Genomic DNA, 25,161 nt, shown 5'->3' on the forward strand with positions numbered 1-25,161 from the left:
TTCAAATGTAGGTAACTTCATCTAATTGTTCAGTGAAAATCCAGCCCTGGAAGAATGAAGAACTCTGACTGCCAGGACAATTCAGTATAAAGCTTCAGAACAAAACACTTTACAACAATTCCTTCCTTATCAGTATTTTAAACCGTGACTGTTTGGAACACCACCATATTCAACAGTCTATTTAAAAACAATTTACATAAAGACTGGCATAGCTGCTTCCATGCAGCACCTGCTAATACATATAACTCCTTGTGGAAAATGCTTTATTTACTAACATAACCCCTAAATGTTACGTAGGAAGTGCTATTCTCATGCTATTTGGTGCAGTGCCTTACAGGAAAGCACAGTGAGGAGACAGTTCTTTGGACTATTGCTGCATCACCAATGTAGGCCTGATGTTGTTTCATTTTTCTCTGCATCACATAATACCTTCTTTCCCATATTCTCCCTGTGTCTCATTACAGCACTGCTCTTTGCAGATGGTTACAGAGGGACGAGATTAAAGCCACAATGTATTGTGCTCTGGCCATACGTGTTTACTGACTACCAGAGTAACAAAACCCCCACAGAATCACCTCAAGGTAAAGGGCTCATGTCACCAAACCTGAGGAGTCTTACATTGTATGAAACACACTTCTACATTCTACAGTCATTCTACACACATTGCACATTATTCTACACTCCAAAACCACGCTGGCACGAATTCCAAAAGATGTTTCAGCGGGCCTAAGGAAGAAAGCAGCGTATCAAACCTTAGTTAACTCTGTTAGTTTCAAGTATGGCCAAGCTTGCCTTAAAACAGAGTTCTTGCCAGTAGGAAATCACAGTAGGCAATGTCCCAACTTGCCAGTCAGGCAGTAGCACATTTTCAATTTAAATATTCTAATCTGTCAGATAACATTAAATAGACCTCCATAACTAACCAGAATAGAGTATCACATAATAACAACTAACTAAACTTTTCACTGATGTGGTACCATTCTGAATTAGCATTTAAAAAATAAATGAAATGGTTACTTCTATGCTGTTTTGGCAAATTTTGCAGAGTGATTCAACTAAATACAAACAAATTCATTGTATTGGTATTTATTACCTAAAAAATTCTAGCCATTGATGTACACAGAGCCAGTCAACATATAGATAAATCAGATTACCACACATATATATACTGTTCTTAAAAGCAACATTTAAGATTTCTGAAGTCAAAAGATAAGACAGAACTCTATTTTTCTGTTGCATTTTTTCCACTTTACTGAGTTTTCTGCCAAGTCAGTACTGCTGTTTCCCACGTCTGTGTGACTCTTTACTCAGCAACAGTATACAATTACAAACATTGAAAAGACAACTTCAGAAAACAAAGTGGCAGAGGAACATGGGGTAAGATTAGCAATTGAAACAACTAATCCAGATGGATCTCAGAGTCTCCAATCCAGCTGGCGTAAATTCTCATACTCCTTTGTCTTTTCCCTCATCAGTACAGTATTCTATTCAGGTATTTGGTTATCACAATATAATATTCTCCATCAAAATTAGGAATTACTACCCCCTCCCACTGCAAAAAAAATTTTGCATATGCCAATTTCAATCATCAATTTGTCCCCAACAGCCAGAACTCCTTAGAGGAGGCCATAACATGCTGTCAATTCTTGGAAAAAAATATCTTACATTTGATAATGAAGGTATTATGCATTCTATTGAGGACGTTTCTCTCCTTAAGAAGTCAACTTCATGGGTTTATTTCTGGGCTATCCTGAAATCTCTCAGATGGGCTCTTGTAAGAGGTAGCTGCTTAGAATAAAAACACTGCCTACAGAGTGATGTATGATGGCTTAGTGGATTAGCATGTTAAAAACATAATCTCTTTTGACACAGCTGTTTTTAAGTGTTCTTAAAAAAACTACAAAATGTTAATTCTGTTTTCCAGTAAACATAACTTTTGATCTGCTGAGTCAAAGATGTTATGCATAATAATCACAGCAGGAATACAATACTATTTGTATGTTTTTGGAGGAAAAAGCATGAGCACAATTTTGTGCAAATAATAAGAAAAAGAAAAATCACAGAGCAGAATTCAATTAAAGGCAAATCCACCAGAGGGAAACTGTAGTTCTAACAAAACAAAATACTTGTTTTCCTAGGTAATTTCCATATTTCTAGAAAGTCAACTCAAGAGCCATGTAACACCCACATACAGGTTTTCTAATATGTACTTTCAACAGTGGACTAAAATAGTTTGTGCTACTAAGTCAGCACAGTACCACTTTCCTATGTACCGCTTTTAATTCTGAATTTAAACCCCCCCAAATCAACACTCACTAACTCTAGAAAGCACTTTATCATGCACTATCTGAATGTAGCAGAAGAGCTTTGTGTTTGTACAGCTTCTGAATACCTAGGCATATCTAGGCTATGGATATATGTAGACACAATGTAATTTGTTCCTGTGATCGAGTTATGATGGTTTTGTTATCTAAAACTATATTCTTCTATTATGTATTAACAAATATACTAATATACCAACATTCTCTTACTGAGGGATCCAAGCTATTGCTAAATGAATCTCTCACGACACCTAAGTATTATTTACTTCACTGAAAAATATTTCCAGATTAGTGCAGTAGTTATTTTTCTTTGCTTTCAAGACAGTTTAATATTTTTTGAATATTTTAACTTCATTTGTGGCTACATTAATTGCCCTTTCAAGTTGACAGGCTTCTAAAATTGTCCTGAAGTGTTTGCTTTTGATACTGCAGGAAAAAAATTAAATGCCAGTAAGTAAAAGAAGCATCTTATTCCAAATAATTCATTTATTTGTAAAAGCCAGAATTAAGCAGTTCCCTGTTCACACTTTAGAAAGCAACCAATCCTTCACTGCTGGTCTGCTCCTTCCACATTCAGGACACTGTAGTTCCATCATTAAGCAGCATCCCCTGCTGAGAAGCACATGACTCTACTGTTCCATGAGGTTCCCTCAATGACCACCAGCTTCTGAATGAAGCTACAAAAATACTGGTTTTTACTTACTAAAAAAATCCCTGAACAGCTTGCTTCTTGCCAACCTGAAAGACCACCCCTTTCAGTGAGTGCCACCTGAAACAATCTCAAATGCACGTTACAGTATTAAAAAAAAAAAAAAGATCATGGAGAAATACCACTTGCCCCCTGAGAAGCACTTCAGTTTTAACACAGATCTCTCACTCTGAGACGGGTTTATCACGCTGGCATTACAGACCATCCAGTTACTACTACACATTTACTAATGACCTATCTAGAACTTGACAGATCGAAATGGTGGTGTTCGGAAAGCACGAAATAGAGGCTTTGTATCTCAAAAATCCACAGTGAAAGGCCTAATAAGCTTTGCAAGAGGAACCTGGGCCATGCATTTTTACTAACTGTTTAATTTAATTTGTTTTCATTTATAGCAAAGCACTGTTGAAAAGAAAAGGAAACTTTCAACTAATCTGGTCAAGATCGGATGGGAAAACATCTCCCTCTTCCACTTAGAAATTCTATAGTTCAGATCATTCAGTAACTTTGCCAGCCACTGCAACATGCTAAAAAAAAATATCAAGAAGCAAACTTCCTAAACAAGTGACAATTGCAGAAAGTAGAGGTTAAAAAAAGGATTAATTTTTTTACCCTCATATAACCAGTCTAAAAATACTCAAAGCAAGAAGACAAAACACACAATCTGTGGGTCAGAACTCTGCCATGCACAGGGAGTGCAATAATTTTGACTATATTCTCTCTCCAACGTACCTCCAAACACAAAATCACATCACAAAATTAGAAAGTTGCTAAGTAACAGTTAGTTCATAAATTAATTCACAAAGGTAATATAATCTCTGTCCAGGAGACCTCATAACCTTCCCTACAAAGGCCTAAGTTACAAAAAGTTTGGATATATTATAGAATTGTAAAATGGTTTGAGCTGGAAGGTACCTTAAAGATCATCCAGTTCCATGGGCAGGGACACCTTTCACTAGACCAGGTTACTCAAAGCCCTACCAAACTTGGCCTGGAACACTTTCAGGGATGGGACACCCAGAGCTTCTCTGGGCAACCTGTTCTGATGCCTTACCACCCTCACAGTAAAGAACTTTTTCCTAATGTCAAATCCAAACCTATCTTCTGTCAGTTTTACTCCTTGTCTTATCACTACACACCCTTATAATAAGTCCCTCCTCTCCAGAGGCTGTTGTCAGCCAAAATGGTGGCAAATTTTATATGTATTTGGGAAGGAAGAACTAACAGTTAAGCTCTTTCTTAACTGCTCTAAGTTAAGCTCTTTCTTCTTCAAACTATGAGTCTTACAATCTCGAAGTAAGAAATGGGATTTAAGTATACTTCACAGGACAGTTACAAAGTGCTTGCAACCTGACAGCTAATTTCTGCCTGCCTTTTAGCTTTTTTTGTTAAGCTGCCTACATGTAACTTTCATGCTAAAACTACCTTCACATACGAAACTAACTCCTTTATGATGAAATTCGGATGCTTAGCAGAAGGGATTATTTGACCTTCAACCACAGTTTAACACCTAAAATTATGACAAGAACGTTCATTTAGAGCATCCATTAAATCTTCGAGGCTTTGCTTGGAGTTGAGAGACTTTTTATTGCTTGGTTCCTGATGAAAAATGGAACAAACAGCACAATACTCAAGTTCTTATTCAGACAAAAGCTTCAGAAAATTTAATCTGCTAATGAAGAATTATGGAGTTCATTTCAAGATAACTGGATATATTATCAGTTTCAAGGTTTAACACAACTATGTGACTGATATCACAAATTCATATGATTTAAATATTTTGAGAGGACTGAGGGGCAGTGATTTAAGTCACCAGAGCACCTTTTTGACCACATCTGTGTTCTCACTTGAGGATTGAAGGAAGATCCAGTCTCTTTTTATGTTCAGTTGTTTTCTTAGTCAAACTACAGAAAAACTGAAAATAATAACACATATCCAACCTTCCCAAACTAAAGTATCTTGCTACTCCAATCAAACTGACAAGCAATCAATGTAGTTAAAAACTGCTTAAATGCACTTTCCTTTCAGTACAAATATTTAAGTATAACAAAGAGCATGAAGTTTGTTTTACATGATGCATAGATAAAAACTGTACTAGAAATTGAAATGCATTTTTCAATATGGACTTAACTTACTTGATCGCAAATATTCTGAAGTGGCCAAGTTTTCAAAGGTGAAATAATATAGAGGAGACCTCTAAAACCATTTTTCCCCCCCAAGAAACTTATTTCACAGTTTAACATTTCTGAAAGTATGATCTAGATTTCTGTTTGCCTTCTACAGCAATTGACACTAGAAGTGTGTTTGAGTACTTATGAGAAAAAATGATAGCACATATTTGACAAAACCTGACATCTTTTCCTCATAGATAAGTTTAATATTCATCCAGTTAGGGACTATTCCCATCACCCAAACACCATAATGATTAAGTTTCCTGTATTACACTGCACTCAATTTTTCTACTTGTAGCATCACCAGCTCAAGTTAATTTCACAGTACTCCTTGGCACAATTTTTGTAATACAAAAATTATCAATAGCTAAACTTAAAGGGACAGAAATAGATTCTGAGAGAATAAAAGAGTTTTAAACAAGTTAAAGAAGTGCTGAGTTCAGAAAAGAGTGTATCCAAAAGAAAAGGATACACTCAGGCAGCTAAGACAAAAAACCCCTTAAAATTATAACTGGGAAAACATTACATTTTACAAGTAATAAGAAATTAAACAAGTTTGATATAAATATTTCACATATACTTTTTAAAGCAATTTCAACACATACTAAAACCAGCCTGAATAATTAGGATAATTAACATATTAGGATTCTTGGTTAACTTTTTAAGTAAAAAATAATGTAACTTTGTTGTTTAGGAATAGAGCTGATTTCATTGTACTGGTATGCTTATAACTGTACTTAAACACCATTTTAAATAGCATGTAGCAACACCATCCTTCGACAGATGCAATAATATTTTTATGACTTTTTCTGAAACTGATTAAAATATAGCCATAAGCAATATGTTTGTGCTGGGGCATAATTAGGAGTGGTTTAGTCTGAGCACAATCCTAGTATTCAAAAGAATAAAAGAAAATTTCAAATCACAGATGAAAAAAAAAAAAAACTAAAGATTTAAATAACTGGCATTTATGTCTAAGATCTTCTCTAAGCTAGGTGGTTCAATATTTCCTAGTGTCCTAGGTGAAGCAAATCATGTAAGTATTGAACACAGTAACTTCCAATGAACAAAATAAGCTTGGACAATATTGTGTTTAGCTTTTAAACAGAACACAAAACTCTGAGGCTATTTTATATTTGTTTTATTTTACTTTAATACTCTTCTTAAAGTACTTGTGAGGAGAAGAGCACCAGTAACTGGTAGCAGGTAGCTAACACCATAAATTTACACCTTTGTAATGTATCATCTTATGAAAACATAAGAACAGCTGCAGGCAATTTCTACTTTTATATATTTATATTTTATCTATACTTGCATGTGATAAATGCAGTTATTACTAAGCCTTGCATGTAGGCAGCTGCACTAAATGCAAAATAGTATAAATGAAAATTCCACACGTGACAGTAGGAGTTTGAAGAAACTTAACATTTACAAACTTGTAAATGTTTTATTACTAACTATACTGGCTTGATTGAAATTTAATAGCAAGCTGCCAGAATCTCTCATTCTGCCTTTCATTCAAAAAGATCTCTTTAAAAAAAAATCCTATACCACAACTGATTCAAAAGACATGATATTGTCCCTAAATGTCTCCTAAAAATGTATGCATGACTGTATCTATCCCACATATAAATGTAATATTCATGATAAATACATACACCACGCAGTAAACAGTTTTATTACAAGTGACAAGCACTTGAGACAGTAAAATCTGATTTGCGTACACAGGGTCTTTCTGCTCCTCAAACATGGTATAGTGAGATCTCATTAACTCAGAATCAGATGATTTGCAAGGATTTTTAGAAAACTCATGTACTAGCAAAAACAAGTACATACTCAATACATGAAGAGGGAAGGTAAGTTTTCTGACAGCCTCGTTCCTTTTTGGTTATTTGGCAATTTACAGTAAATGTGCATAAGGCAAAATCAGCAATCTACATCTTATTTCCTAAGAAATACTTTACATTTGCAGACTGCCAAATCTGATGTGACTCACAACCATAAAGAAAAGCTTTTAGGGTTAGAGATACACAGTGTCAGGCTACTGGTAAATTACCTGCACAATACATAAGTAAATCTACATGCAATCAGTATGGCTAAATTGTATCAAATAAAGTATTATTACAGCAATATGGAAGAGATTATTATTAGTTATCCTAACTTGAATGAAAAAACAACTTTGACAAATAATTCCCTTTAAACACTTTCTAATCTGATTTCTAGGGATATTTTCCTTGAGAGAGGAATTTAGCACATTAAGTGCAAAAGAAGATTATAGCAATTCATTTTACTGTAACAGACACTTTTTGCATTTTTCCAAGTTTCTTTACACAGTTATTTCTTAATTGCATCTGATGGCAATTCTTAGGTTCTACTTTCCTGACTCCCACTTGACTTCCTCAAATCTGATTTGAGGTATTTTACTTCAGAGTTCTGAGTTACTGTTGTATGCATTATAGCCACACTTGTCTGCATTCGTTTTTTTTAATCTCACTTTCTGGTTTTACAATAGTTCAGACCTATGGGGTTTTTTTCCTTCTCTTTCCTTTCCTCTAAACAAATACCCATTGGGCCACATTTTATTTTCTTTGTGCCCCCCTGTAAGTCTATAAAAACCATCAGATTTGATCATGAATAGAATAGCTCATCACTCTGGCCATGTATTTTAATGTATTTGACAAGGTATCTCTACACTCTGGACAGGCAATGAACCAGGAAGGAGAAAGAAGAAGGCTACAGAGAAGACTATAATAGAAACTGATTTATTCCTTCAACATGAGAATAACTATATATCCTTTCCCACTCTTCACTGTCAGGTATGCACTTACAGAGTCATCTCAAACCCCTGACATATATGGTGGTTAATTTTAATGCCATGATCCTACAGTAACCGTTTGCTAGACATGCAGGGTCCATTTGAATATTAAAAATTTTAATACATCCTGTAAGAAGGCCCCATCCTTCAAAACTGTGAGCACACAACTACTCTAAAAAGCACTCTAAATATTTTCAAAAGTCAACAAACTCCCTCTAGTTCTATTAATTTCTGCTATTTGCCCTAAGATGAGACAATAACAGGTGAACAGTGATACAGATGTAGATAGAAAACACTTTAACAACACAAACTAAATAAAAATAAAACTGAATCTGCAGTAATGGTGACCAGTTCTGTTTAATATTAGCTTTTCTGAACTTACATACAATTAGGATCTTTTGCATTTGATATTTGGTGGGCAACTGCTTATTTAAAATGCATTAGTAACTGCAATCTATGCAATTTCAGAAAAATGTTCAGTATATTCCTTGATAACTAAAAAAAAAAAAAAGTATCTGTGTAAGTGATTATATTGAGAGTTAATCAGTGTTTTACATTCAAGTTACAAGATCACACAATTTAAAAATCAATATAAATTGAATTAAATTCTAGATGTGGGGTTTTTTTAGATTAGATGAAAATACACAATTGTCTATTACCAAAATGCCCAGATAACTGCAAAAAAAAAAAAAAAAAAAAAAACACTCTCATGCTTCAGAAATTTAAACATTTTATATTTGAGCAATACAAACATTACTGTGTTCTAATATTTGAATTATTTTAAAATAGTTTTTTAAGGCTACCTAAACATTTGGTAATCAGTTAAAGATGCTCAGCAGTTCAGAGGATAAATACTGCACATTTCTTTCAAAAGCTCTGCAAGCTAAATCCTTACTAGTAGCAGCTATTTGGAGAATAATTCCTTGAAAGCAAGTCCTCTGTCACTTCAGTGGTGGCCACTGCTAGCTCCTTTTAAGTCTATACTGATTTGAGAATGGTCTAAGTACTTGAACAGATTTCATGTTTTCCAGAATATTTCTGCTTGGTAAACATATAAATTTGTTCAAGAACCCTACCAAAATGTATTTGTTCACAAAAACTGGTTTTAACAACATAAAGGGTTATAGACAGAAAATTTTAAAAATTTATGGTTTAGACTCTGAAGTAAAAACATCTATTTTACAAAATAACCTTGAACAGCTACAAACAGTGGTTTATTTAGAACATGAGTAGTGCTCTCCTTAACCCATTAATTTTAAAACATATACAATACCCTGAAAGGAGGAGACTTTAGGGCACCATTTTGACTAACCAGCTACAGACATGGACAACCATTAGAAGTGTACTTTGTACACAGTGCCTTTTAGAATTACACAACTTTTTAAAGGTTTCTTAATTTAAATCTCAAAAGTTCTACATTGAAAACTAATTTTTCAGGATAATTACTAAATTAAAAGTACACACCGAGAGCCACATTTGAACTAAGCATTCAAAGAAAGCTGAATGCATGTCACTTCAGATTCCTATATTTGCTTGTACTGTTGTAGAATACTGTAGTTATTAATTTTTAAACATTATTGAATAGGATTGGTAAGTCTCTAAAAAGAATTTTAATACATTTACACCTCTCCTGTTTACCTAGAAAAAGTAGGTTAACTTTACCAACAACAGACCATAGTATTTGTTTCCTCAGGTGCTTTAATTTTAGAAAATCTTGAAAAAAATCAAACTTTATCATGTATGGAATGAGACCAATACATAATAAATATTATCTCAACTCTTAGAACAAGGAAGCTTTGAAAGTTACTTTGTATTTTTATTTTAAAAAACACTTAATCACTGTAAGAATTCTGTTTTCTACAAAAGAATAAGTTTGTAAAAAAATAATCCTAAACAACATCTTTTTCTGCTATTATTATCTCCATCTGGATTATACCTTAAAATTAAACTGGTTTAGAAGAGTATCAAATTCTGAGAGAACACCCTTTCCTCTTTCTCCACCCTAAATCCTGAATTTTGTACTATGGTTGGATACACTGAATTTGCTTTGTAATACATAGCTGTAAGTCAAGAAAGATACTCCACAACACTGCTTCTTTCACATTGTTATTACCAGTGTCTATACCTATTTTCAGCATTAAAATATTAATGATTAAAAAGCTCCAAATTAGGTAAAAATCTAGAGACATGTTAAGCACTTCATACTGATGGTCACAGAAACAGCATTTGAAGAGTTCTCAGTACCATTAACTAGTTTATTTAAGTTAGTTCTGCACATCTAGTACCATCTGTCTAACTACTCTGGTACATTAAAACTACCAACATATGGTGAACTGCTATTAATTTATCAAATTTCTATGCATTCCAGGGTAATGTTACTTCAGTCAATAAAAATAATAGAACAGTTTAAGAAATATTCAGAAAGGAACTTTAAAGTCTGAATTCTTACTAACTATAAAAGAGATCTCTAAACCATAAAAGGCAGTTTTGGAAAAACATTCAATATCATTCCTTTATACAAAATGATTAATCTTTCTTCCTTAATGACCCTTTTTTTCTAACCTAAAAGTAGTTAATGTGATTTAATTTTCACAACTGTGAGTCACTGGAAAACTCAGAGATTTCTTCCCAAATCTTTAACCACAAGGCTATCCTAGGCAACAAGTTTCTTTGGTCACACTTGCAGAAAGGGTACAGATCATTTGCAAGCACATGCTATTCAACACAGAGGGCTATTACAAATCCTGCTCAACTTCCACAAATTCACAGAAAACATGTGCTGCAATAGCCTCCATCCAAAAACCTCTTCCCTCTCAAGAACCGCATACCTGTACTCAGTTTTCAATCTAGAACTAAGTACAAAGACTCCAAAAACAAAGCAAGTGTAAAGGCAACATTGCAACTCCTCATAAAGGTATCAAATTGCCACGTTAAAAGGCGACGATGATTTTTTAAAATAGGACATTCAAAAATAAAATTAAAATACATAGGAGATAATAGGGACAAGCAGAGCATTTCACATCATCACAGTTAAACATTTACAAGTTAAAAATTAAGAAAAAAACCAGTATCAGCCAGAACCCATGCTAAAAGCATGCATGCATACACACATGCACACATATACATGACACCAGACCACAGTTAGGATGACTTTTCTTTCTTTAAATAAAGCCAGAGGCAATTCTTCCAAGTGATGTTATAACTACACAGCTAAGGTGTACTTGTAAAGAGCCCCTACTTTGGCCAATTAAAATCTACAGTTATTTTTCAGTATTTTCAAAACCTTTGGGGATGGTTTAGGAGATTTAGACATGGAATAAACTTTTGAACAAACTCACGTGTTCCCAACAAAACTGAATGTATTCAAAGTAAAAATAATGCACTTCACAACTTTCACAAAATGTCTGTGAAATTGCCCTACACACAGGGAATTCATCTCCTCCCACAGAATTCACAGCTAGCAGAACAGCACTAGATCTTAATATTAAACAACCTGAGACTATTTCATTTCTGCAACATACATTCCAAAAACCACTCTCCAAAACACAGCATTTTAATTAACACACCAAGAAAACTCCCCTGAAGACCTGCTACACACAAAAGAATTGCTCTGATCCCAATGATTCTACACGTTTCCCCCTGTTATCCTTCCCTAATTTATCAGACTAGGGCCGATTTGATACCTTTCCATTTAAAAAAAAACAACGAACCACCCCTCTGCTAGAGGCAGAGGTGCTGCAGAGGTGATGATAACCCTAGGAAAAGAGAAGCTGTCTCTTTAAAATGCCCTGCTATGTCCCTGATCCCACGTGGAACCAACATCAGCAGCACTTTCGCATTAACTTCAATGTGAGGCGAGATGAGGCATCATTATTTCATATAAATAAAACGAGGAGACTGCAGAATACATTCTTTGTAGGAGACAAACAGGTGAACTGAACGTGCCAGGGAAATCAGCAACCACCCGCAGAAGAGGTGCCCTGCCCCCGAGCCCTGTCTGCTCTCCCTATGGAGCATTAGCTCAACCCCACACCACTCTGAAGAATCCAGTTCAAACAGAGGAGTGAGCCACCAAGAAAACTTGAAATTCAAAGGCAACGAAAATGCACTTTATAAACCGGAAAGGTTTACTCTTTGCCTCACACATCCTAATTAGATCAGGAAAGTGACACTACAAAAGCATTACATTCCGGTCCGAAAAAAAAAAAAAAAAAAAAAAAAAAAAAGGGAAAGAAAAAGACAGAGGGAAAAAAAGGAGCCCCCATCTCCCCAAATCCCCCAAAAACACACACAAAAAAAAGCATTAAAAAAGGAAGTTATAAAGCACCACATCCAGCATTTATCTTATCTAGGATCACTCCACATTACCCCCAAGTTATACACTTTCTGCACCATCATCTCCCCCTACCTCTCTGTCCTGAAAGGGATTTTCACGTTTTCTCATTGTCGGTGGCGAGTTATAAGAGGCTTTTGCCTTTCCAAAGAATTCATCAACAAAAAAAAAATAATAAATATTAACTCCTTGCTCCCTGAAACCTTAAAACGGTCTCGGGAAGACACGGGTTTTATACTGTTACCTTGAAGAAGAAAAGGGGGAGCAGCCCCGATTTTTAGGTATTTTTTGGCATTTTTTTCTGATTTTTATTTTGTTATATGCCTCAGTTCTCCCTCCATTTTGGTTGTTTATGATACTGACAACAAGCTGTCCCTGCTCTCTCTCTCTCTCTCTCCGGATCTCTCCTGCTTTCAGTTAGCAAACCCCCCTCCCCAATGCAACACGACTCAGCACTTACTTGGGTTCACACTTTTCTCTAAACACACACCGATGGGGAAGGGAAAAGCTCCTGGGCTACTCGGAGGGAGAGAGCAGGCAAATTCGTTTCTTTATTACGAAAAAAAAAACTTTTGTCCAAAAAACGACGGGAAAGGGGGGTCGAGTGCCCCAAAGTCACTCCGGATCCCCCCAAAGACGCAGCCGCCAGGTCCGGGGGACACCCCACGGGTAGCCGGGTCCACGGGGGAAATTTCTGTGCGAAATTTGTCCGGTTTGAGGCCGTGGGCGAATTTATATTAATTTTTTCCCTCATTTTTCGGCACCGCGGTCTCTAATGTCTTCCGCTCCCTCTCTCGCCGCTCTCGCCGCTGTCACTGCATTCACAGCACAGGCTCCGGAGAGGCGAGGAGGGGAGGGGGCGGCCGCGCCGCTCCTGCCCCTGCCCCTGCCCCGCGGCCCCGGGCCCGGGCCGCCGCGGGGGTCGGCGGCGGGCACCCCGCGCCCTCCTGCCGTCCCCCGGGCAGCCCCGCCGCCTCGCCCGCTCCTCGCGAACCAGCAGAGCGCCGCGGGGAGGGAGGGGAGGAGTGGAGGAAACTCCTGAGAGAGGTTTTTCTGAAAATCATCTCTTTCTCCCTCCGAGGGAGGGGAAGGGGGGTGTGGGGGGGGCACCGCTCGCCTCGCCTCCCCTCCCGTGCTTTTCCCCCCGGGGGGGTCCGACGCGGGGCGGCGGGGGGCTGCGGGAGATGGGGGGAGAGGGATGGAAGGGAGGGATGGTTAACACAAACTTTTCCTCACTGCTCGCTGCTCCTCTCTGCTCTCCCCCCTCCTTCTCCTCCTCCCCCTTCATAATTTAAATAACCCTGATATTTCCCTGCTAAACCCCGGCGCCTGCCCCCCAAACCCGCAGCAGACTCACCGCGGGAGCCTCAGCATCCCCTCTGCGCCCCGTTTCCACCCTTTACAGTGTTCTCCGATTTTTCTGTAATTTTTTCCCCATATTTCGGGCTGGACGCGGCGGGCCTGGAAATTGTTTGCTTTCCCGTCTTTCCAGCAGCCATTGTAGTGTATGCGCTGCGGTGCAGCCCAGCCTGCCGCACACGCCGCGCCCACACCGCCCGCCGCCCACACGCACCGCGGGTTGGACGCCTCCCCCAGTCAGTCAGGGCCGCGGCCGCGCCCCGCCGCCGGCGCCTGCGGCCCGCGCCGCCCGCCCCGTTGGTGGAAGGAGGCGCCGCTCACGGCCGGGGCGGGCGCGGCGCCGCCGCCATTGGCGGCCCGGCCGTGCCACTCAGAGCCGCCGGGGCGTGGGCGGCGGCGGCGCGGGGCCGGGGGGAGCCGCGGGGCCGGGAGCGGGGTAGGCTGCGCCCGTACTTAAGCGAGCTGCCCGAGCCGCTGACGTCTTTCGAATTGGAGACGGGCTGCCCCGCTCCCGCCCCGGGCTCCAGCGGACACGGCCGGGGACGGAGGTGAGTGCCGCCGGCGGCGACCCGCGCTGTGCCCGCCCGCCGCTTCCCTTTCCCGGCCGGCGGAGGGAAGTCTCGCTCGACCTTCGCCGACCGCGGGCCGGGGCAGCCCCGCTCGGGCCCGGCGGCGGCGCGGCCCGGGCACCGCTCCCTGGCGGCAGGTGGTGCCGAGGGGAGGCGGCGGGAGCGGCCTCGGGGAACGACCCGGGGCGGGGGAAGGGGTCGCCGGGCGCCTCCGGCCGCTCCACCGCCGGCGGAAGGCAGGGACCGGGCGGGGGGCGCCGGGCTCGCCTCCGCACCTGGACGGCCCCTGGCCCTCCCCGGGAAGCTGAATTGGGCAAGGCGGCAGCTCCGCCGTGCTCAGCGTCAGGGACCGCCGGCTGCTTCCTCCTGCCTCCGCCGCCGTAACAGCCCAAAATGCTGTAGGTTTTTTTGTACGGCCTTAGGTCCAGGGTTCAAAGTTTTAATGAGCTGATCTACGTTGCAGCATAATTAGCGAATTTGTATCTATATGCGTGCATTTAAAGCAGACCGAATGCTTTTCAATGGGCAGGAGCCTGTAGCAAAGTGCCCTGATGGTTTATGAACTGAAAAAGCCCCAGGGTTAAAGAGTGCCAGCAGCAGCCCTGGTTCTCTGTGGTAGAGTTTACAACTGTTAATGTGTTAAAGCATAATTAAGAACTGTGGAATAACCAAGCCTTCGGTTGTGGTTGGGCTCTGACCTGTAATCTGAAAGCAGGAAGGGAAGCCCGTACATGTGCAAAACCTGGGAGGAGGGGGAAGCTCGCTTCCTACCCAACTGGTCATTCAGTCACACAGCAGCATTTCGGCGTGACCCGCCTGCCCTTCCAGCTGATAATGTTTCAAGTCTGAAGTACTTCGGAGACGGGGAGAGAGTAACACGCGCAGGAGCTATCAGACCTTTTGGGTAGTACTAAGAAGGTTTAAGCATTTGCCTGCTCTGAGCTGCGCATCTTCATTAGAACCTGAACTGCTTATTCGTTAAGTAGGTATTTCATGGATTGCGTGCATTGTTCCTTAGACCGGGCACGGTTGCAGACTCTGGTAGCATAATCAAACTGAAAGTGTCAGGTGCGGTTTGTGTAAGGAACACTGATTATGACGGCCCGTTCTATGACTCACAAGTATTCTTTCGGAGAGTAATTCTGAAGTCAGAGTGACACTGTACACCTTGAGGCATGTCTGCTTAGGCAGTAATATCAATGAAATGTGGAATTATAACACAGACACATGCAAACATCTAAAAATCTTTTTATCTGTTGTGGTTGGGTGAGGCATTGTGGTATGCTGCTTTTGCTTCCTACTTCTCCCTTCCCTTCTCCTTTCTTGAAGTCCGTGATGATGCTAGTATACCTGCTTGTGTTTCCATTTGAGTTGGAAGTGCCTGATCAAAAATGCACTGCCACCCATCAAAAAAGAGAGCATTTGCCTGGCTTGTGAAATTAACTTAAGCACTGGATAGTTCTCAAAGGAAAGTGAAAGCATTCCCTCTCACCTCCCATGCTGTTAATTAAAAGGCCCATTTGCAGACGATGACCATATGGAAAGCAAAGAGTACTGCAAGCACCAGGAAACTATACATGCACAGTTTGTAAAGCCTAAGGCTTGTTTGCTGGGAATAGCTTACTCTTACCCAAAGAGGAAACCCCATCTAAAATATGTTTTTCTATGAGCTACAAAGAGCAGTATTTTAGTTCTTTTTTTAATCTGGTATCAAGCAAAACGGGCTTTTTACTGCAGACTTGCACTTACCATTCCCTACTGTGCACAGAAATAGGTCTTAGTTAAGAATTACCACCATTTTTTTTGACAAAGTAAAAAACAAGATTGTGTCCTTCATTAGTAATACTTTAATTTGCTCCCTCTGTCCTGTGTTTCTGATTGCATTGATTTTAGCAGTTATCTGGTCAACATTAATTTAATTTTTTTTTAGATTTAGTATTTGTTTGGAACACATACCTGTGTTGCCATATGTGTGCTGGAGGCAATGTATAGGAAGCTGTAAAGGGAAAGAGGGTCTGCTGTTCATCTTGATGTCATCATCTTGGATCAGTGTAGAGTCTTGGCACTGAACTCTGTGTGTCTCAAGCTTACAGAGTCAGTGTAAAACTACTAAATGGTAAAAAATGTGATTCAAGCCGTCATACACAGTGTAAGTGGGTCTGGTCCCACCTTGCGGTGAAACCAGTTCTTTATCTGTTAAATATTTGCTATAGCAACACAGGAGATAGTTGGGCACTTGTCGTACCTGGGAAAGCTCAGTGATGATGCAGATATGATCCAGCTAAGGAGCAGGAACAAATCTGGAAAAGTTTACTTGTACATTCCTCCCACACGCTGTTAATTGAAGTGTCTACAGTGTGTTGGCTGTGAACAGCTTCTATGGATCTGTTTCTCCTACACGTGGTCACTTCCTCCATGATACACGGGCTGGTGTGAGAGCTGCTGCAGGGGCTCCATTCTCTGCAGGAATTTATCAGGGAGTGAGCAGTCTTGGCAATGGGCTAAACTTGCCAGCGTTGTCTTGCTGTTACTGCTTTTGAAATAACTCTTTGCAAAAGAAGGTTGGGTTTTGTTTAGTTTTTTTTTAAAGATAGCAAAACTGTGTGTTACTAGAAGGCCTTTATTACATCCTGAAATTCAGACTTAATCCTGAGTTACTGTTAAAAGTAGATACTTAACCTGTTTATTTTCCCTTTCTAGCCAAGGTACGAGTGTCTAGAATGTCCAGGCATGCAAAAAAGCTTAGAGATCACGATATAAATCCATGTCTAGCGGTAAGATGATCAAATTGAGATTTCTGTCTGTACCTTTCAATGTTAAATAATGCACTTTCTAGAGGACTGTTTTGTGGATACACACTGGCATTATAGCACTTCACATTAAAAGTTTCTTAAGAGTCTGAAGATGGGAAGGGCTGAAAATCACCCATTATAATAAGCATGAAATAACAAGTAAATTCCCCATAAATAGGAGTAATACAACTGATACCAGTCTCTTAAATTTTCTGTCCCTAAAACCGGAGCCTGAAATCCTGGTTAGACAAGCTTGGTTATTTTTTAAAAGTCTTTTGTGAGTTACACCAAGCATCATTGTAAAGAAATGTTCTGTGGACTCTGCACTTGCTGTCTGAAGAGGGCTATTCTCTGTTATCTCTAAGTGAAATCACTGCTTGGAAGTACTGATGATCCTTTGTAATAGGTGTTCCTTTGCTCTCTTTGATAGTGTTCTTTCATCTGAAGAGCTCACTCCTATCTTCATAGTTATTCTGTGACTTGTTAAAATATTTAAACCCTGAGTACAGTAACTTCCCTCTGCTCTGAAGTATATTTTCCCCTATTAAAGGAAACAGATGCCACTACAAAATGTATGGATGACAACAACTATAACAAGGACATGTGTACTGATTATTTTTTGAAGTACAAAAACTGCAGAAAATTCTGGGTAAGCACAGTAAACTTTCTAAATTTTACTCCCTGCTTTGCATTATGTACGTTACTTCTGGCATGCTGCTTTCTGAATCCTTCAAACTCAGCTAATGATGCTTTTACGGTAACTTACCAGCCCAAGTAGTTATGAGTATATGTTGCTGGAAGACTTAAGCACATGCGCATCATAATACTTTACTTGATTGTTCTGGCTTTGCTCTCTTAGATTGTGAGTCAGTGTTCTTGCAGTACCTGATGTTTTCCTCTGAACTTTAGTCACATGTTTCTAGTAAAAAGTTCTCTTTTAAACTGATGCAGTGAAAAAGTTCTGAGGCAAGGTAAGGTTATTTGGTTTCTCACTGGCTTGGATCATGTTTATTTTAACCTGATATAAAGCTTATTTGATGGTAGAGAAGTATCATGAGGATCTATGTGCAGTTAAACTGTTCTGTTCTCTGCTGTTTCCTTATACCATTGAAGTAAAGAGATTTTAGCTTAGCCTTTAATTACTTGCACAAATTACAAAAAAAAAAAAACTATTTATGGATGATTGTGCATTAGTCTGGCATAGAGTAATGGGAATACTGATTGCACTGTGTTCTGAAGCAGCAAGGTAAACGATCAGGTATCTTGAACTAACTACTAGTACATTTAGTTATCAGCTAATCGGCCTTTTATAGTACCTGGGTCTTGATATACAAAGCATTTTTCTATTTAAGAATCTTGTTCATTCAGAGCTCAGGAGCAGAGATTCTGGGAAATCTGTTCTCATGGTCACTTTGTTCTATTTTCAGCATGGAATTATGATGCAAAGGAAGAGAAGTGGTGTGAAACCAGAGATGCCCTCAGCAGAAGAAAGAAAGAAAATCTTGGAATCAATGGGGAAGCCCTACTGACTAGAAACCTGAATTGATTGACTGTTGTCACTGTACATATGAAGACTTAGCAGCAGGAAGTCACCATTTTATGAACTGGATTTTACAGTTGCCATATGTTGGATGAAAATAAGATCTTAAATTTTGAAATATGTGAGCTTTCTAGGATAGAACTTCCTGGGTTTGTTCATACTTCCTGTCATAGGAACCTGGCCTCTTTTTATTGGGAGATACGGGTATCAGTGCAACTTGCATAGAAACTTTTGGAAGTAGAAACTACCGTGCTGTGAAATGCTAAATATTAAATTAATGGGACTTGCAGAAAGTCTGTTTGAAAAGATGGGATTGGTGAGCATTGCAGTGTGGTTCTAAGTTCTGAGGCTGGAGCAAGTTGAGAAGCTGGTACATGCAACATGTTCCTTGCACTCAGCTGTTCTGCTCAATAGTATGGATTTACTGTGTGTTACTTTATCACTATTTTCACATGTTGAATTCTGTGTCCCCAGTTTTAATAAGACTATTCATTAACTAAAATCCTAAATCCAACAAGCTTGTCAGTAGGTCTGCCACTGCACTTGTCAGTGACAGCAGAAGCTTGCAGTAAATCAGATCTGCAAGCTTTGCTAGTTATAAGGTTAGAGAGACTGGTGAAGATAAAACTGAACTCCTCAGGTCTGAGCTGCATAGTAATTTCTGTGGATAGTAAATCGATACTTTGGTGGCGGGCCGGCAGGGGCGACTTGCAGACATGTAAACAGATCCTCTGAGTGACATGGCAGGTTTAACTATAGTACATCTATCTAAGACTCTGGACAGCTGAAACCTGGGGTTTGGAAATGCTTACTCATACGAGATTACAAAGCTCAGTTTAAACAGGTACTCTAATCTTAAATAAGGTTGATTCTAACAACTAATAAATGTAAATATGTTGCTGTCTATTGGAAACAGTGGTTTTTACCCTTTACCTTCTGGTGTCCTGGCTTAAAAGCTTGTATCCTGTGATAAGAGAAAAACTACTGTCATGAGCTCAGGTTCCATGTGAAATCCTTTAGTTATTGCTGGGATCAACTTGGCAGAACTCTGGCTGACCTCATGAAGGATGGTGTAAAAATGTTGTCTCTCTATTTAGACTGTTTTGGAAAGACTTCATGGCTTTCTGTTTCTCCTGTCTGGTTTGTCTTGTTTCTTTCCACTGTAGGCCTATTTCTATGCTTGCTGAGATTTTTGCACTATTTCCTTGTTGTTTGATCTGACTAATAACTCCACAAAATCTGCTTTTGCTCTTCCTTTCTGCTTCCTGTCTACATCTGAGTTTTGAAATTGATTGATCCTACCATCTCTGTTGGAATGAATGTGTAATCCTATGCCTTTGGAGTGTGCAATTCTCCAAGCAAAGCTGTACAGCCTTCAAGCATGTCACAAGTTCTCTTGTCAGTTCCTGGCAAGGAAAATTTACTTTCTTCCATCAAGACCATAAGATTCTTTATTTCAAATAACTTTGTCTTCACCTAAAGTGCAAACTTAGCCGTTTTCCTCTTTTTGTAGTTGTTTGTTGTTGTTTTGTTGTTGTCTGGTTGGTTGTGGTTTGCTTGCTTGTTTGTTTGTTTTTTGTTTGGTTTTGTTCCCCCGTGTGTGGAGCTGAAGATACTTTGATTCTAGATTCAAGGGCTTGCTCTTTTCTGCCACATCTTTGCTACCTTTTAATACCCTCCTACATACCAGTCTTTCCTCTTTTTTTTGCTCGTTTGGCACCAATTCTTTTTTTGACTCATTTTAACATTTTGGTCTCTTCTCATTGCAGTGTTTCTCTAGTACCTTTGTTCTGCCTCTGATCTAATGATATAGTCTTGTAGTGACTTTCTAATACAGCTCCTTTTGAAAGTCATGTGTTCTCTGTTCTCTTTCATAGTGAGAGAATTTCTTGCTTTCATTAAACTTAGCCATAATACTTCCTCATTAACCATGCCTCTATTTGATCTTCTTGTCCATCTGCAGATTTTGGGAAGCTGTTGTCCTCTTCCTTAGGGTTGGGTCTTTTCAGACTCTTCTGCCTTTGCTGCCTTTCTGGCTTTTTGCCTCCCTTGGTGTCTAAGGGCACCTTCTCTCCTACTTGGCACAGGCTTGTCATTTGCCACCTCTGCTGTATCTTTGGACATGTTCTTTGCTCCTATGGCTTTAGCTACTATTCTAGTGCTTGCTGTTTTTCTGTTGCTGTGCTCTTAAACTCTGGGGTTATGTTAAAATCTACAGTTCATTTTATGTGCAAGAAAAATGTCATCTCGTTCTTGAAGTGGGCATGCTGATTCTTCTTTGCATAACCTCAAGTTCCTTAAAGTTATCTCATTTATCCTAGGATTTCCTTTCAGGTTTTCTTTGCATGTAGAAATGTTCTTTCTCTTAGGTTAACTGTTGCACTTACAAGTTGGTTTTGTTTTTTTTTTTTTCCTGACAATATTTACTTGGGAAGCTTCCAATAATGTTTTCTTTGAAAGGATGACTGGCATTGATGCGTACCCTGTGTTGCTTTGTAAAGTGTTTGTAAAGAACTAGTACTGTACTAGTGTTTGTAAAGTACTAGTACTTCAAAAAATCAGAAGGAGATGCATTACTGCTTTCAGGTGTCAATGCAAGAATGTGTGATCACAGGATTTGCTAAGGCACGTGTAATGCAGGAAAAGTAGTCTAACATTAGACTTCTCATCATCAGTGGATGTACATGGTAAACTCCCTGTGGATGTTACAAGAAAAATTAGTTTAGTGTAGAACTGAGGGCAGTTTAAGCAGTGACCTTGTACATTTAATTCAGGTAATCAGTCATCTGTTGTAGGGAATGCCATTTATTTCCATTGCATATTCCTTACTGTTAAATAACACAAGTTTATGAAAAATCTTGAGGGAGCAAGGAGTTTTCTTCCTCATGTTGTAATGTCTCTCAGGAGTGATCTGTTATTTGAGTATGAGTTTTTATTTTTATCCCTCACTCGAGGTTGCTGTTCTTGCTTTCACTACTGAAGCTCAAGTGGTAAGGTGTGATAGCTTAAACATAGGCTCTTAGGAGTTGAGATTTTTCCATTAATTTTTGTAGTGTGATTAACTACCTTTGGTTGTGAGCCAAAGATAATGATCTTTTCTTCATACCTGAGATCTTACATGCCACACTTCACTGAAACAGAGGTAAGCTGCAGTCTGCCACTCTTACTGGACAAAAAAAAAAAAAAACCAAAAAATCCACCTGGGCTGCATTCTTAATTTCCCTAAAGCACACTCTTGTACATAGCCCAGAAAGCATAGCACAGATGGATCAATATAATTAAGACAGAGGGAAGTGACCTGTGGGTTGGGTTTTGGTTTTGGGGGCTTTTTTAATACTTGTAATGACTCATTTTGCTTGTGATACAAGGACCAAATCCGGATAGCAGCATTAATGCTTGATGATTTTTTTGTTTGACAGCTGGATGGTGCTGTTGTACAACAGACTGAAAACAGAAGCACTCCACCCACTACTGACTCTTTCAAGCTTTTTTGGTCTCTTCCCACAGAGGTATCAGAATTCATCCAATAGAAAGGAAAGATTGGTCCTGTCTCTACACTATAAACAGAAAAGGAGGAGAGGAGTTGAAATCATTGCTGAGAAATAGATTTCTGTACAGCCTGAGAAGCTTTGGAATATATTCCTTGATAGATTTTTTCACTGTGGTTATTTGATCACACTAGGCACTGAGCAGCAGCTGTAAGCTTTCTCCCAGGTCTAGGTGAATATCCTGATTCCCATCTGTACATTTGTGCCATCTCATTTTTTCTGTTACCCTACAGTGCAAGCCTTGTCTGGCTCAGAGTTTTCTGCTGCCACAATTGGGATGAGTCTGTGCTCTTGAAGATGTTCAAAGGAAGCCCACAAAATTGCAGAGTATGCTGATTTGGAAAGGACCCACAAGGATCATTGAGTCCAGATTGTCTAGCTCTAGAGTCCTGAAAATTTCTTTGGATTTAGCTGAAGCTTTTGAAAGGCAGTGAGTTAAATCTGCTGCTGCTCTGAGTCTCCTTCACGGTCTTGTAATGAAACTTCTGCACACAAGTGATCAAGAACATGTGCATAGATGAGCTTTTGGTAAAACTTGCAGAACAGATAAGATGAATTTAGAGTACAAAATGTTATGCTGCTCTAATGCATTTGGAGACAACCCTTAACTTGTGTTAAAAATACCTACATCTTTAAAGTTGGTCTTCCCAAATAGCCATGAAAGAATTATTGTGTGGAAAAACAGTACACCATTGCAGGCTTTTGTTTTCTTGGAAGAATCTGAGGCAACTGGAAGAAATAGTTCTGTAAGTATTAAAGTAATAAAAAGTAAAACAAACAGACTACTTCAGAATGTTATAATTTCTATTGCAACCTGTTTGATATGAAGAAGAAAAGGGAAGTACTGCACTTATATTAACTAAATACAGTGGATCAGTTAAACTTAATTGTTTTATGACATATATGGTACCATATATATTAATTCAAGCTATCAGATTGTGACTAAGTAATTTTTTTCTATCCTTCAGGTTTCTACTTTAATGACTCCTATCTCAAAATCCTTTTTTTGGAAGAATGGTTCTGAAAATCCTCAATCATTACTTGCTCTTAAAAGTCCCACTATTTTTGAGCTGTCTTTACCTATTTTATTTCAATAAACTGCTATGCCCTGCAAACACTTCCTGATATCAAGTGACTGGCAGAACACAACAGAATTCTGCATAGGACAAAATAGAGCTAGTGTCTGTCAAATGGAAAACAATTGTAACAAGGTGATGTGAAATGACAAAAAAGATTATGCTTAAGGTAGTCTATTCAGTCAATACCTCATTTCTAAAAGCAATTCACAGCTTTAAGACAAATTTACACTAATAGAAATAGGGGCCCTCAGCTCACGCCAGACTTTGAAGAATCTAAAAATTTTTAATTGATGATAAAAGATTGCAATTGTTTTGGCAAAAAAAAAGATTTTGCAGTGTTTTTATGGAAAGAGCCTGCTGGTAATATTTTGTTACTGTGTCACACATGGATCTCAAATTTTTGTTTACCTGAAACATGTGGATCCCTGACCAGTTCTTGTCTGCAGGGTTGCATGCAGCTGTTGAAGTGGTCAGTGAATGTGGTTGCATATTACAAGTAGAATGGCATTTTCTCCTATTTTTATTAAACAGCGGAATTGAATGAAGTTGCTAAATTGGAATATGTCAGTCAAACAGTGCTTGCTTCAATCCATAAGTTAGAAATAGATGGAATGAAGCTAGCAAGACAAATCCTTAGGTAGGAGGTACACTATGAATTTACCATATCCTGCAATATCAGTTTTGAGTACTTTCTGGCTGTATTTTTCCTAATGCTGAATGGATGTTACTGATAGTCTAAGAAATGCTGTTTCATTATTTATCTATGTGACAGGTAAGCTAAAGTGGTTCTTAAGTTAAAGGTGACAGTTCAAGATGTTGGAAAAGCCCTTTTGACTCTCAGATTGAAAATAAACAGGTGTTGAGGGTTCTGTACCTGTTGGCTGTTGTGTTGTTTGGACATCAAAAGCCTATGGATGACAGAAACTTTGATCCCAGAAGTCTCTGGTGCTTCATGTTCTAATTTGCACTTTGGTGCTGACAGACTACTTGTTCCTACCTCAACACTGCTGGGATTTATGGAAAAAATATTTCATCAGCCTTGAGGATTGACTGTGAAGTCTGCTAGGGTGTAGGTGAACAGAAGGAAATTTATTTTTCTGCAAGGTGTTGTTTGAATGGCCATCTTTACAGTCATTCCCTTCAGCAACTGCTGTTCCATGTCCCTTCTTCCTCCCTCCAGCAGGTGCCTCTGTGTGATCCCTAGCATCAGTTGTAACACAGACCTCTACCCTGGGGCATGTATCCAGCTGCCCAATAGCAGAGGGAAAAGGGGATAACCATTGTTCTTCAGCCAGCTGGACCTTGAGTACCTCTCTGTGGAGCTGCAGCCACCCTTGTATCCCTGGGCTGGAAGGGACAATGTAGGGTGTCTGAGTAAGCAGCAAAATACAGGAAGCAAATGCTGAAGTTGCAGCTGCTTTCCAAGTCAGAAGAGGCTTTCTGTGCTTGAAAAAGGGCTTAGCTATTCAAAGCTGTGAGCACTCAGGGGCTGTGATTCTTAAAGCTGTTAGATTGGGTCCAACTGTTACCCTGGCATTACCCAGTCCACCATCAAACCCTGTCCCTGAGCACCACATCTCCACATCTCTCCAACAGCTCCAAGAATGGTGACTCCACCACTCCTCTGGGCAGCCTCTTCCAATGGTTGACAACCCTTTTGGTGAAGAAAAATTTCAAAGTCTCCAATCTAAAGCTCCCCTGGCAAAATACGAGGCCTTTTCCTCTTGTCCTGTTGTTTGTTACTTGGAGGAAGAGACTGACTCTCACCTCATTAGAAGCTGCTTTCAGGTTGTTGCAGAGAGCAATGAGGTCCCCCACTGAGCCTCCTTTTCTCCAGGGTAAACAACCCTGGTTCCATTAGCTGCTTCTCATAAAACTTATGGTCTGGACCCTTCTTGTAGAATGTCTAGCCTTCTGGACTACTT

The 25,161-nt window shown here is 39.4% G+C and overlaps 2 protein-coding genes across 7 annotated transcripts in view; one reads left to right on the top strand and one right to left on the bottom strand.

Annotated features, from left to right (window-relative positions):
• The window catches only part of PLAG1 (PLAG1 zinc finger), a 47,702-nt gene extending 33,789 nt beyond the window's left edge, over positions 1-13,913 (bottom strand). For both annotated transcript variants that reach the window (XM_053967547.1, XM_053967300.1), the window contains exon 1: positions 13,707-13,913. The gene's annotated coding sequence lies outside the window, so the exon portion shown is untranslated. The remainder of the gene's footprint in view (positions 1-13,706) is intronic.
• Positions 13,327-24,109, top strand: CHCHD7 (coiled-coil-helix-coiled-coil-helix domain containing 7). Of its 5 annotated transcripts, none has more exons than XR_008435369.1 (5): positions 15,412-15,556; positions 16,978-17,051; positions 17,620-17,718; positions 18,497-22,903; positions 23,126-24,109. XR_008435369.1 is itself a non-coding variant. In XM_053968718.1 (4 exons), the coding sequence occupies exons 2-4, from the start codon at positions 16,998-17,000 to the stop codon at positions 18,596-18,598; spliced, it is 255 nt and encodes an 84-aa protein (XP_053824693.1). In that variant the 5' UTR covers positions 13,327-13,396; positions 16,978-16,997; the 3' UTR covers positions 18,599-24,109. The 5 variants fall into 5 exon arrangements, 3 of the variants coding, with proteins under 3 accessions (XP_053824693.1, XP_053824643.1, XP_053824485.1); XR_008435364.1 differs by having other exon boundaries at positions 18,497-21,751; positions 22,029-24,109; XM_053968718.1 differs by lacking the exon at positions 15,412-15,556 and adding an exon at positions 13,327-13,396 and having other exon boundaries at positions 18,497-24,109.
• Positions 24,110-25,161: the final 1,052 nt, after the last annotated feature.

The sequence above is a fragment of the Vidua chalybeata genome, chromosome 1 (assembly GCF_026979565.1).
Source record: "Vidua chalybeata isolate OUT-0048 chromosome 1, bVidCha1 merged haplotype, whole genome shotgun sequence".
Taxonomy (NCBI): Eukaryota; Metazoa; Chordata; class Aves; order Passeriformes; family Viduidae; genus Vidua; species Vidua chalybeata.

Coding starts and splice junctions, on each gene's coding strand:
- CHCHD7 (XM_053968510.1), top strand. CDS start 15,505: ATGCAAACATCTAAAAATCTTTTTATCTGTTGTGGTTGGGTGAGGCAT. Junction 15,557..16,977: donor TGGTTGGGTGAGGCATTGTG/GTATGCTGCTTT, acceptor TTCCCTTTCTAG/CCAAGGTACGAGTGTCTAGA. Junction 17,052..17,619: donor ATATAAATCCATGTCTAGCG/GTAAGATGATCA, acceptor CCCCTATTAAAG/GAAACAGATGCCACTACAAA.